At 42.4% G+C, this 14,547-nt stretch overlaps 1 protein-coding gene across 1 annotated transcript; it reads left to right on the top strand.

Annotated features, from left to right (window-relative positions):
• The first annotated feature begins 695 nt into the window (after window positions 1–695).
• ca4a (carbonic anhydrase IV a) lies at window positions 696–9,203 on the top strand. Its single transcript, XM_071461346.1, has 8 exons — window positions 696–833; window positions 4,632–4,676; window positions 5,651–5,815; window positions 5,906–6,051; window positions 6,791–6,883; window positions 6,985–7,051; window positions 7,146–7,309; window positions 7,424–9,203. The coding sequence occupies exons 1-8, from the start codon at window positions 770–772 to the stop codon at window positions 7,601–7,603; spliced, it is 924 nt and encodes a 307-aa protein (XP_071317447.1). The 5' UTR covers window positions 696–769; the 3' UTR covers window positions 7,604–9,203.
• Window positions 9,204–14,547: the final 5,344 nt, after the last annotated feature.

The raw sequence follows: 14,547 nt of genomic DNA, 5'->3' as shown, positions 1-14,547 counted from the left end.
ATAATATAACACTGACAGGACCCATTCAGTATACTTGATATTAGTATCAGTTGTACTTAACGTGATATTTTAGGCACATTTTGTTGTTTAGATCCATGCTACTTTTTCTTAAGTAAATTATTTGAATGCTTCTTTCACCACTGACCTGATAAATGACGCACCTGACATCTTCAATAAACAACAAAACAAAAACACACCAAAAAAAACGCGGATCCTTGGGTTTGAATATTTCATTTAATGAAAACATCAGAGTGAAGAGCTGGAACAAGCAGGTACAGACTGTGTGATGGAGGCTACACTGTGAAATTCAGTGATTTAATAAGAGATGATGGTCTCAGGTTCAATCCCAATCATCATATTCCTCTCACGCCGCTCTCTTTAAGGGGCCACCTTGGAATTACCTGTGGAGCAATCAGCTTCCCACATTGATCATTACCCCCCATCTGATTTCCCCCTATCGCCACAGTTCCCTCTCAAATCATCAGGAAGTGTTCGGCTATCGACACCATGATGGTAATGATCGCATTAGATTTGGCTCTTGCACAGCAGGAGCCCATTGATTGCCCCCCCCCCCCCCCCCCCCGTTGGAGCTCTTATCAGTGGAGCTTTATTGGAGGCGATGCCCGAAGGGGGAGGGGCCACTCTTTCTTTGCTGTCGGGGGTATGCTGATAGATAAGTATAAGACCCCCTGCAAGAATGCGATCACATTGGTAAAAAACAAGTCCCTGCGCTGCTGCCTTCACTCGGTCGAGACAGAGACGCTCCAAGATGCAGCAGCTGATCCTGCCCGTTCTCCTGGCATCCCTCTGGAGCGCCTGCACAGGAGCAGGAGGTCAGTGTGTTTTCATTCATTACTGGGAAATATGTGATGCTCACATTAAAAAAACAGATAGCTTTATCTTAATCTCTTTAGCCTTTGTACAGGTGTCAAATATAGGCAGTGGATATTGTGAAAAAACGGGGACAATTAACTGAATAAGGAGATTTTTATTTTCTAATATTATCAATAATATCTGGTAATGTTTGCTTTTTTTCTTTAAAAAGATCTAATCTGTCTTTTAATATCTGTTTCTCATGTTATCTAATTTTTGATCGAAATCTCTGGGGTTATTTCACATGTAAGCATAGAACTGATTGGTTACTGGATTAAGGGAGGATGTTTGATGCATTAAACACTAAACAATACGGAATAAATGAGAACATCAGAAAGCTTCTCGGTGAGATCATCAAGGTCAAGTTGCTTTTTACCAGTTTTCTCCAACTGTGCCGGTCACTTTATTCCGTCAGAAAGTTCATACATTGCGGAATCCCAAGAATCTAAAGAGACAGAAATCCAAAAATAGATTTTAAAAAGGCAGAGAGAGATAAAAAAAAAAAAAAAAAAGACGGAGTCAGTGAAGAGCCACAGCTCCCCAGGTGGAAGCGAGGCTCCCCCCGCGTCACTGTCCCTCACACTGATGAGGCCCCGGGCTCCGCTCCGTGTGTCCCACTCATCTGCACCTTGCGCCCACACCACAGAGCCCCCTGTGCAGGGGCATGACAGGATGCAGAGATCCTGTATCAACTGAAGCAGGCGGATCACACCGAGCTGAAATTCTCCCTGAGCCTCTGTGTTTCGGGCTCTCTCCCTCTCCCTCTCTCCCTCCCTCTCTCTCTCTCTCCCTCTCTCTCCCTCTCTCCCTCCCTCTCTCTCTCTCTCCCTCTCTCTCCCTCTCTCCCCCTCTCTCTCTCTCTCCCGCACACCTGCTCAGATCCACGCTGAGCCAATGACAGACGTTTGCGTCCTTGCTGCCGCAGAGGGACGCGTCAAGCTGCGCAGCGCCAATGTCTCCAAATCCTCAGCGGCTGATTCCGAGGCGTTAATTTCACAGTAAAAGCCCCGCGGTTTGGCACCGATGCTGCGATGGAGCAAATTAGCGGCAAACATGATTGCTTGATAAATGACGAGGCTATTTTGGTCAGTGCTGCTCAGATATTGGTCATAGGTTCACAAGGGAAATTTCACCAACGCTCCCCTCTTTCGTTTTTCTTACCAACTACAAATAAGCTACATCTCTTCAATCTGTCTCTAAAATGGGATCGTATTCGCCGTTAATAATAAATGTTTCATACCACCTAGAATCCCATTAACCTAATCCAATTAAGCCCCTCATCAGTGATGAACAGAGCAGAATAACTGGTGTTGTTTTGGTCGCAGGCCATGTGTTTGCCACAGGGACGCTTCTAATGTAGCCTCGTTAAAAGCTCTAAGACATATTAATAACAGCTGCCTCACTTAGCCCACGTATTTATGTTTCCTGTGTCTGGCTCTAACTGGGATTTTTAGTGTCTGTTTACTTATTAAGACTTTAAGATAAAGCACCAATCCAGAGGCTCCAAACTCTCAGTGGCTCTTTTCAGAGAGCTGGATGCTCCGCTCAGCGCTCTGTGCGCCCTGCAGCCGCAGCGGGTTGGACCCGCAGCTGGACGCACAGGAGTGAGAGAGAAAACGTGCGTGTGTCTGCGGTGAGGGAGGGAAACCTGATCAGGACGCTTAAATTCTCTTTTTTTTCTGTCTTGTGAGGCCACTGGCCCCAGAATAACGAAACTGTTCCTGAGTTCTTGTTCCTGAGATGTTTTCACCTCATCTCAAAACCGGAGAGCTGTTTTGGCACATGGGGAGGCACACGGGCACCATCTGCCCTTTTTCTTTGATCCGTGTCTGTGTGTGAGGTGCAGCCTCTGCAGCGCACAGTTCATGTCTGGCTCGACACGGTGCTCACAACACAATGGCATGAAAAGCTCCGTCTCCGCGTCAGCGTGCACTCACTTTACGTTTTCAGCTCCCGCCGACGTGCAGGCAGGCGTGGCCTACTTGCTTTCCTCTGGCTGCCTTTTGTTTTCTTCTTGACGGTTTCCTCACTTTGCTGTCCCGGCAGAGCTCGCAGATCAATCAAAACTCATTCATATTGCTCATTCGCTCTGCGCCGCACAAAAGATCAAAGCCAAGCGTCGATTGGTCAAGAACTGCGCGGACAGAGATCTGATTGGCTGGGATGGAAGCAAGCGACTGAGCCATAAAAAAAAGTATTTCTCCTCACAGACAGTGATGGAGGAAGTTTTCAGATTCTCTACATGAGTAAAACTACAATTACCACACTGTAAAAATACTCGTTTAAAAGTGCAGAGGAATGGCTCCCGTTATTGTTGTACTTATATATCAGGTCATACTGTTGTAGTTGGTGGAGGTGAAACCAACTTTTAACTACTTTATAATCCTGTCAGTTTGTTGAATCTAAAACTCTACATACTGTAATACTTCATGAACTCATCGAATGTTCTGTATGAAAAATCTTGGTTGAGTAACAAGTAACTATAGCTGACGAATAAATGCGGAGGAGTAAAAAAATTTATATTTTCCCTGGAGTTGAAGTACAAAGTGGCATTAAATGGAAACACTATAGTAAAGTAGCCTACAAGTACTTTAAATTTGTACTTACAGTAAAGTACATGAGTAACTGTATGTAAAACATGAGAAAACATAATCTGGCAGAATTCAACCTTTAACATGAGCAATTTTTTCAAGTATCTCCCATCAAGGTCATGACTAATGGCTGATATTATCATGTCATTAGCACAGAAAACAGATGTAACTGATAAATCTTATATCTGGAGAACTCAAACGTCGTCCTATGATAAGGCTGATTTTAGCTGTGGCCTCAGTGCAGATCTCTGAAAAGTGACTTTGCAAATCAAAGTGAGTCAAGGTTTGAAATGTATCCTAATCTTTCCGTACCCTCGGTATCAGACTGCAGTGAGTCATTTGTTTTTTCCTTCTGCTGGTTCACGCTCCACTCACAGCTTTAGCAAAAGCTTTATTAATAAATAAATACAAACAAAAAATTGTCACTTTATTTACTCGGACCAATATGATGGTACTAGTGAATAACAATCTGAACACCCCCATCCCAACCCCCACTGCAAATGCTTGCCCCCCTGCTTCGTTTATTTTCAGTACCCATTATCATGCCAGAGCAGGAGGAAAAGGCTTACCAACATGGCAAAGAAACCAAGCACTGACTTCCTTAACAAACACCAGGAGGGGTCCTCATACAATTCTAATAACAGAGCAGGAGGCCCACCCCATATTTTTTCAATGGTATGTGTGTTTTTCATAAATATTTGATTTGAGAGATAGCTGCAGATATTTGTCTCTGAGAACGGGGTGGAAACATGCAAACCAATTGTGAAATATTAATAAACCCTCAGACAAACATGTGAGAACAGGACCTCGCTGATGCAAAAGATTGGCTCTCTGTTTATTCTGATAGCACGGAAAGATAAAGCACAAACACCAGCGTTTTTGTGAATAGGAAGACAGTTCCTGTGTATTAGAGGGTTTGTATGGTCAGGAATAACAGTTGACTTAAACCACTGGGAGAACAATTCACTGTTTGCATTAATGAAAAATAATAATAAACTATTGATAAAATGGCACATTTGTAAATACACATAAAATCTAGCTGGATGGTTGCCAGCCACACAAACACGTGTGTGTGTTTATTTGCTGTTGACAGAGGTGTGCGACTGCGAGTACGTTGTCAATGAAAACCTTTTCTTAAAATAATATATTTCATTCTCTGTGTTTCAGATTGGTGCTATCAGTCCCAGTTCACCTGTGATCATGAGTGCAACGGTAAGCTTATTTAATTACACATGGTCTAACATTTTATTTAAACGAAAATAACAACTTTATGACCCTTTCTGAGGGCAAATAACAACATTTTTCACAAAAGACATAAAACCAACAGATTGAAAGTGAACTAACATACATATAATTAAGATTCAAATAAGAAGCAATTTAAACAATGACAATCACAGGATAAAACAATTTAAGGGAGAGATTTATATGAAAAGAGATATCCTGCATGCTCTCCTCAGGCAGTCCCAGTCTCCTCTGGTTTATATACATTCTTCTGTTGGATGTTGTGTGTAGTTTTGCTGATGCAACCAGCACCTGAACCAGCTGATGTCTGGATAGGTTGCACCCATTCAGGCAGGAATATATAGGTTTACAGAAATCAAATCAGAATGTGATAAAAGCCTAGACTACAAAAAAAATAAGTACTTTTTTTTTTTAATTAAAAAAAATTAAAAAACAAAGATTTAAGATTGGCAGGATTGACAGACAATTATCTTAGTTATCAAAATTCAGCCTGTTTTGAAATGAAACACAGAGATTTCTGAAATGAGGTTTTATGTTTGAAGACAAGGACCCTAAGTTTGATGGTAATAACCTTTGATGTATGGAAGGTGGAAGAAAACCAGTTTTTAACCTCTGTGCAAGAGCCCTGTAGTTTACTGAGTTGCATCATATTACTAGAATCAAAGAACATGTAAATCTGAGAATCATCTTCATGAAAATGAATCCTGATACGATGCTTTTGAAATATTTGAGGTGCAACATGTACATGAAGAATTGTAAAGGACTGAGGACTGATCCCTGTGGTGCTCCATGTGTGAATTGTGTATCAACAATTCATTCCACTTAAATCAAGTGGCTGTCTAAGATCTAAAAGCACCATAAACTTCAATGTGAAACCAGGATGAAATTTATCAGAGGCCATAAAACAGTAAGCAGTCCACCCAACTGGCGTTTTCTTGTTTTAGCACCAGAGAAGTGGAACCACGCCCACAACGACTGTGCAGGAAAATACCAGTCGCCCATCAACATCGTCACCAGGAAGACTTTGAAAGATGAGCGTCTGACTCCTTTCCAGTTCACCAACTACCAGCAGATCTTCAAAGGCACAATCAAGAACAACGGCCACTCAGGTGAATATATTTTCCATTAAACATCTAAAAGCCACTGGTGCTTTGAAGCTGCTGTCTGAACTCTTTATGTCTGGTGTGTGTGTCCACCAGTTCAGGTCGGAGTTCCTCATCTCAGCACCATCTCAGGTGGAGGCCTGCCGACCATCTACAAGGCTGTACAGTTCCACCTCCACTGGGGCACTAATGGAGGGCCTGGCTCCGAACATACCATCGATGGGGAGCAGTATCCCATGGAGGTATCTTAAACTGACCCTACAAAACACACACAGCCTGTCTCTGTTCACTGATACACTGATCTGGATCACACAAAAGCAAACCAATAATTAGAGTTATCAACTATTTAAATGGCTGACTTTCTCTATAAAATAAACTTTTTAATATACTTTAGTCAGTGGCTTTCAGCTCCAAGCCCATTTGTTACCACTGAAGACGTAAATCTTTAAAAACAAATCAGAAACATATATGTTTTCATTTTCAAAAAGGCTCAACGTCCTCTTAAAACAGCCGAACCCTCATGTTGCTCAAACAGCAGTAAATGGTGTATCTGATGGGCACTATTTTCAGCAGCGGATTGGACACATTAGTGAGTATTCATGCAAAAGGATGGCTTATTAAGAGTGGACTCAAAATAAACTACAGAGCACATGTTCATCATAATGAAGAAACATATTGACCAGTGCAACAGTGGCTCCCTGATGTGTTTTCTGGACAACAATGGCGCTCTATAGACAGACAAACAAGCTTTATCAGATTTTGGATACACAGACAATAGTTGGTGTTCGTGTGATCAAGTTATTGATGTTTTAGGTCTTTTTTGTGCAATTTATTGATTGATCATTGTTATCAGTAACGTCTTTTTTTAAAGACTTTAAGTGTTTTTGATAAACAGCTGCTTAATTTAGACTGCATATGTTCTGCACACATTTTGTAAAAAAACTGTATTTAATTGTAACTTTAGTGATATTTTATCCACAGCTGCACATTGTTCACATGAAGCATCATTACACTGATCTGACAACAGCACTGTCAGACCCAGAAGGAGTTGCAGTCCTTGGGTTTTTCTATGAGGTAACCATTTTTAATACAGTTTAGCTGAAATTATTTAACAGTACAATTATTTAAAAAAAGTTGAAATGAAAGTGCTGAAATGTTTTTCTTTCCATTTTCAGAAATCCAATAGCGGAAACCGAAAGTATGACCCAATTGTCAATGCTCTCCGAAACATCAAAGCTACAAGTAGGTAGATTATTGAAGTTCAATATAACTTACTAAAAACATGGCTGCATAATGTTGTTGCTTAATTCGTCATCTGTGGCTTTTCTGTTCTCAGATGCCAACACATCTCTGTCTGGTGTCTCCCTGACTCAGCTGATCCCATCTGAGCAGAATCTGACATCCTACTATCGCTACAAGGGCTCTCTGACCACCCCAGGGTGTACTGAGGCTGTGATTTGGACTTTGTTTGAGAATCCTATTCCTCTGAACATGGATCAGGTTAGGATAAAAGATCAGAAAGTTTTAAGGATTTCAAGTGAATTGTGTTTTTTTCAATATCTTGGGTTCCAGGAACTGGAGCCTAAAATTTGTGTTTACATTTTGTTCCTCCAGCTGCGGGCGTTCTCCGAGCTCAAGTTCCATGATGGAAAGCCAATGGTGGGCACTTTTAGGCCGGTCCAGCCCTTGAATGGCAGGCAGGTGTTCCGGTCGGGAAGTGCGGTGATCCTGGCCAGCTCTGCCCTCCTTGCTGCTGCCATGGCCATAGCTTTGGGACTGTCTCAACCAAACTAGAGCAAAGCACCCTGTGCTGCACTGCAATGTCCATGAACACAATAAGTTCTGTATCACTCTTCAGCTGTATCCCGGTTTGTAGCTTCGTCATTGCATGGTTGCTAAGATGATCAACGACATCGTAGTGCAGGCATGACTCACCTGGTGTTCTTCCCTGACGACACATATGACAAAGGCTTTCAAAAAATGCCTTACGAAAGGTGCCATAAGGGTTTGATGAGCATTCGTGCATGCGTAGTGAAGAAGTAGGTCTTAATTCAACATTATGAATGTGCCATAAAGCAGGAACCAAGCACTCAAAGTGACAGCTGAGTTCAACACTTGACCCTTTATCATTCCCTAATTTTTCACAGTATTATCCAATAAACACCAGCACACACACACATCACACATTACTTTAAACCTCATCCACCTTGTCCAATGTCAGGTAAATTTAGCCTCTGCTAAAGTCAGAGTGAGTTGCCGATGGTTTGCGCTCTGAGCACCGCTGCCAGCCCCATGACCCGGCACGTGATGTGTTGTTCTCAATGGGGCATGTGAACAGCGTGGAGCTATTAATAGCAGAACTGAGTCATAAAAACAAGCTCCATTTCAAAGCCAGCGGTCAAAGGAGTCAGCAGTTTGGCTTTTCTTTCAAAGTCCAGGACCACACAGCGCGGCCTTCAGGTGAACCCCTCGCAGCCACTCCGTCAGCAGTTGGTTCAGAAAGGGGGGGGGCAGCCAGGGGAGGGAGGTGTGCATGCTGTTCTGAAAGCAGAGCTGCAGTCTCTCTCCTCCTGGAGTCAGAGGCTACTGACACCTGAGACAAAGATGAAGCTGCAGAGATGCTAATGCTAATAGTGGATCACAAAGTGAGTGACAGCTCAGGGAAGAAGGAGCATCCGCAGCGTGAGGAGACAGAAACACTTTTGAAAATCAACCAGCATATAAAGTGTCACTTCTCTTTTCAAACCAACATCATTATTTTCAAGAATCTCAAACACTTGCATGCATCCGCATGTCTTGATGTTCCAGATGTTTGTTATGAGCTACATGTACATGGCTTGCCAAACTCACACACCCACACCGATGTCACTCCATCTCCCATTGTTGACCTGTGAAGTTCAGTGAGCTTATCTTGAGAACATGTGACTGTGTTCATGGCTTGTATTACAGGGTATTGGATGCGCTGAATGTTATCAACTGTGAATTACACCCGACTGAGTTCTCACTCATTTATTCAGAAGGACTCGTCATGTATTCTAGTGAGAGATCTGTGCAATTCTGCAGGAAGATTTATTGTGATGATCAAGCAAGGAATCTGTGTATTTTCCATTTCATAAGGCATCAAGTTATATTTCTATGCTGTGTCATTGTACACATGTATTTATGTATTGAATGTGTATATTGATATGAGACGCACAGTTATTGTTATTTATGTATTGCAAAGTTTATATAGTACTGAATGCATATATGAAGCATCGAGTTGTTCATGACCAATCGAGTTTACTTATGATGTTCAAGTGTATGAGATTGTCAGGTTGTAATGCTTGAAAATGTCATAAATAATATGGAGAATGTTTTCCAACTGAACAATAAACTACCTACATGCCTTTTTAAACTTCATCTCCAGACATGTTTTAAACTATGTAAAATACTCCTCCATGATTAATATCTTGTTTAATGTGGTTTTCCCACAAATAAGTATAAAAATAATATCAAAAACTAGGGCTGGAAGCATGTCTATGCTCACTTCCTCATTAAAAAATCTGCATCAGGCCTTGTGACCCACCCGCCACCGCAGCACCAGGAGATTATTGTGACCAAAAGTGGTGACTAGAAGATGTTATCAGAACAGTAAGTGTAGTTAATTGGTTGTGTTGTTTGTTAGCTTGTAACTGGCAGTGGCTGACAAGGTGTTAGTGCCTGTACTAATGTAAACTCTCACTCTCTGTGCTGACGAAGTTTCAGTTAGTGGTGAAAGAACAGAGCATATCCAGATAGTTCGTGGAGAGACTAGAACATTGGAGAGACTCAGGTACATGTTTGAGCCTCAGTCAGACCCAGACTCAGATGAGGAGTCTGTTGTGAACCAAAACCGGCAACTAGCGGACATATTAGAACAGTTAGCATAGTTAGCATCTTTTATATGTTTATGCTGCTTGTTAGCTTGTAACTGGCAGTGGCTGACACAGTGTTAAGGTTTGTGCCAGTGCAAACTCTGTGCAAACTGGCTCTGTGTACTGACAAGGTTTCAGGTTTATTTTGCCTGCCCAGCATACCCGCAAGTTGACAGGATTGGCTCCTGAGGTTATACAGTTGTCTGAGTCTCTGTCATTGGTTCACTGTAGTTCCCAGATGGAAATACACAGTCATGGCGTTGACTGTTTATTTCACTCATTAAATGTCTTTTATTATATGAAAAACACCATATGGGCATGATGACAAGGTAAAAAAATGTAAACATTTTCATAGAATGGGAGTCTCTTCTGCTTCCTCAGGAAGCAGAAGAACCAATATGAACCAGTGATCAAAACAGTGTTTAGCCTCAGTGTCAGTCCTGACCCTGCATCTCTGCACTGTGAAAACTGATATTAGAAAACGCACTCTGTTGGCTCTGTTGTTTGTCTGCTAGCTCAGACACACAGACGAGCATCTCACTTTCTTGTCCGATTCCCCTTCAGTCTGTCCTGAGAGCCTGAGAACACTCAGGGCCTGAATCCTTTAATCCTTTTCTAATTGACTTGTTCTTGATGTTATAGAGACTGTTTTTGGCACACACACACACACACACACACACACACACACACAACTGAACAGGAGAATTTTGTATCATACACAGCTCACTATCAAAGCTACCAGAGGAGTAACACACACACACTAAAATGTACGAGACCACCTGCCTCTGAGACAGTTTGCAGGTACTTTTTCAAACTTCTTTCCCTTTCAAGTTATTTTACATCCCCCTCCTCCCTTCTTTAGGGCCCCTCTGTCATTAAGAAATCAAAAGGCTTATTGTGATGGACAGGCTTAGGAAGACAGCAGCCTCTCACAGATTGAATACACAAAAGCGTGAATGAAAGCCTCCCGTTCATCCCCCTGCTCCAGCTTCTATTGCCTCTTCAGTTGAGCATCAGGAGGGACTGGGGATCAAGGGCTGGATGCTTAATAACTGGCAGTGATACCTTGGTCTTCTAGTCAACAGACAGCACCCATACAACATCACTAACTCCTAACTCTCCCCTCAAATGCCCTCTGTCCCAGGGGTCTCTGGGACAAAGGGCACCATTCTCCCTCGGAGAAACCAGAGGCATCCTCATATTGAATGTGACCCTCCCTGAAACACACACAGCAGCCCATCAGATAGCAAGCTGGAGTTAAAGGTCACTGGGCCGGTCTTTGTCCATGTGGGCAAGAGAAAAACAAACAGTCACCTTTACTGCATCTCTATGCGATGTCCTCACTTCCTGTATATCTCAAGCTTGAAATAAATCCCACGCAGCCTGTTGATGGATGCTGCGACGTCTGCATCACACCAAGCTGTCATCAAGTGATATTTCTGACTTTCCTCTAAACTAATTCATACACCTGCTAACCTAGTTATCGTGCTGTCAGTGATATGTCTGCCAGTTATGGTGGTCATGATTGCCAGCGGTGGAAAATAACCCCTCTCTTGCCAGGTGATATAGCAGCAGCTAGCCAGCAACACAACCCTCACTGCTCTTGTTTTTATAGAGATAAAGATCTGGACGATTCATATCCCCTTAAATTAAACTCAGAAGAGTTCATTTGTACTTTAAGGTTTAGCACACAATAGTTTTTATTTAAGGACAATCACATAAATGGTTAGCCATTAGCTAGCTAGATTAACTGCTAACTAATCTCTTTGTAGGAGCCTATTAATCACAGCACAGACACTGGTACAGTCACTGCTATCAGTGTGGATAATATGCTGTCATTTCTACACAGTTTACATCCAGCTCTGTGATAAATGATGAGAAAGAATGCAGAGTGACTAAAAGTCTTTTGATCTCACAGAGTAGGGCAATGAGTATATCACTGTGTTTAGATAGCCTTGTTCAAAAACCTCAGTGTCCCTTTCAATAACACCTGAGCTTCAGTTGCAGGGGAGGTCAGAGGTGGCTGTGGTCAAAATGAACTGAGAGCTGGGATCTCTTTATCTGGCAGCCTTGTTTGCATCCTGATCTGCATTATGGTCCACTGCACCATACAATACTTGTTTGCTGTACAAACTGCAACAGCAAAGAAGTATTGTAGGGAACATAATCACATGACAAAGGACACACGGCTGCCACGCCAGAGACCACGGTTCAGATCTACAGTCCTGCCCATTAGGTGACACATGCACTTGTTAAGCAAAGGGAAAGATTTTGTGAATAAATATAATATATAGGCCAGACCACAATCTTTGCCTAACCTGAACCAACTGCTCTGAGTGCAGGAAAACAAATGCATTTTACTAATATGCTCAGTATCAACATACTGCAACTTGCAAAACATATAAATAGCAGTTTACTTGTATAGAAAAGTGATTTCTAGGAGACTGTCTGAGGTGTGTGAGCAGCACCATGGCGTCTGGTTAGGAGACAATGACAATGACAATGCTGCCAATCTGGCCAAGTGCTCCCAGTGTCTGACCCATGAGGTGGAGTCAGTACAGCAGGCAGACAGACTCTGACGCTGCTCTGACAGAGTCCGCTGAAACCACAGTAAACCTTAGAAGTAGCAGCTCTGAAGAAGTGATCTGGATTAGTCTGACTTACTGTAGACAGTGGGTCGTGGAGACACGAGAGAGGTGAACGCCCACAGATGTGGAAGAAACTGTCAGGAGGATTTGAGTCAGTAGCTGTTTTTACAATTTCTCAAACACCCCTGAGAGGTTGATTTAAAAACAAGTAATACCACAGTCTTGGACTTCAGATGGATGCACAGATAAGGCTAATTTGTATAAAATCACCTGCAGTGAGGGCAGTGAGGGGGTTATGAGTCAAGGAGGAGTCAAGGGCAATTAGCCACTGATGATTTTTTCTGACATTTTTTCTTAACCTCTACAGTCAGAAAGAAATCACTGGTAGGCTAATTGTCAGGAGGATTTGATTCAGTAATTGTGAACATAATTACTCCCCCTCTTACAAATCTGTGTTAGACTATGATAAAACATCATTCACATGTCCATATATACTTTGAAAGAAAGAAGAGATCCCTTCTCAACGTGATTCCAGTGTAAGGGATGAAGTTCTTCATCTTTATTTATTAATGTGGTGGTTGTCTGATTATCAGAGTGTTTTGGCTGCAGTTACACAATTGCAAAGGTTTGTAGGTGCACACACAAGTTTGTGACTTGTGCCACGAGCAGCATGCAACAGGCCTGAGTCTCAGTTTAGCTTTTGCTTAACTTTTACTGTTGACTGTGGATTTTGTCCTCCATCTCTTACAATGGAATCACAACCAGTATGACCAGGAGGAAGAATTACAGCGACCAAAAACTCCTTCAAGCTACATATGGTCCTGTGGGGGCAGGCTCCAAAAGGACATGAGTCTATCCTTTAATTTGACCTAAACCTGGATGGAAATGGTTTTCACAAATTCGTGAATCTGGATCTGCTGCAGAGGAAATGAAACAGAAGTAACAGTGTTTTAGTCAGAGGAAATACTTGAATTCTGTCCATGAAAAAAATACCTTGTTCTATTCACTGCTGACACATTTCATATCTTACAGCAGTGATAGTGGCGTGGCAGTGTGACCCTCAGATCTCTTGCGGTCTCTTGTTAAAGGATGGCTGTTTATACTGTATGTACGTATTGATAAGATGCTACTGCTGTTTGTCTGTGTGAGTGCATGTGTGTGAGTGTGTGCGTGTGTGTGTGTATGTGACATCCTGGGTGCCTAAAAGTCTGAGGCTGTGCAGCTCTGAAAAGGAGCGAGTTTTGAACTTTTTACACAGTAAGGCACTTAAGGTTGCCAGATGCCCACGGATAAGTGGGAGATAAGATGAGATAAGTGCTGGCATTGTCTGAGAGCCACAGCACAGATATGAAAAGTTGACCTGAAGCAAACCTTATCTAAGTAAATGTACTCCCAGCAGGACAAACTGTTGAATATCTGTCCTCTGGGAGATTGCATGGAAAGAAATCAAAATATATGCGCAAAGCGAGCTGTGAGAAAGCTGATATCATGGCGCTTTTGTTGTGAAAGTGACGCTGCATCGTGACCTGAGTGCAGACTTGGACTGAGGTGGCGTCAATCAACAGGAAGAAGGCTCAGGCTGGGGTGACAGACAGTCCCCCTCTAACAGAAACAAAGGTACCTTAAGTACCAGTGCTCGCAGAAAGCCAGGGGAAAACATGGTGAAGTCGTTCTATTTCTGACAACAATGCAATTTGACTGCATTGTTCCAGGGGCACAGACCAGTGCACGGGGTGAGGGGTCTTGTAAAAACTGAACTGATGTGAAGCTTTAAGTTGACCCTACATTCCCTGCTGAACTAGATTTATGGCAGGTTTTCCTGAAGAACTGCTGGCAAATCAGAATTGTGATCATATATTGATCACCAGTGTTCATGTATTTTCACATTTGACCACTTTTATGTTGTCTTCAACATTCCTTTGTGAATTTATGAAGAGCTATTCTAATGAAAAGAAAAAGTGTGTCAGAGGTGGGTCAGAGGGACTGCATGTTCACATATCCTGTCCAAAGCACAGGCTCTGGACAGGATATTTGATTGGAGACCAAACAATAGCCGCCAACCGAATTCCCAAATCCACACATGAGGGTGTTTTATTACACACCTATGACTGTAAATGCAATGAGCCCACCCTTCTACCGGTCCCATAATTTCTGTCCGTCTGGTGGAACACCCTGTTCACCGAACGCTGTGAGGAAGTGAGGGTCGTTTTCATTTTTGCATTTGTGAAATTTAATTTCATGAGTCATTCTGACCAGT

This window comes from Trachinotus anak, unplaced genomic scaffold (assembly GCF_046630095.1).
Source record: "Trachinotus anak isolate AG129_WGS33_773 ecotype Australia unplaced genomic scaffold, CSIRO_AGI_Tana_v1 ptg000024l, whole genome shotgun sequence".
In the NCBI taxonomy this organism is placed as follows: Eukaryota; Metazoa; Chordata; class Actinopteri; order Carangiformes; family Carangidae; genus Trachinotus; species Trachinotus anak.
Note: the sequence above shows the minus strand (reverse complement) of the source record. Positions and strands in the feature narration are given on the sequence as shown.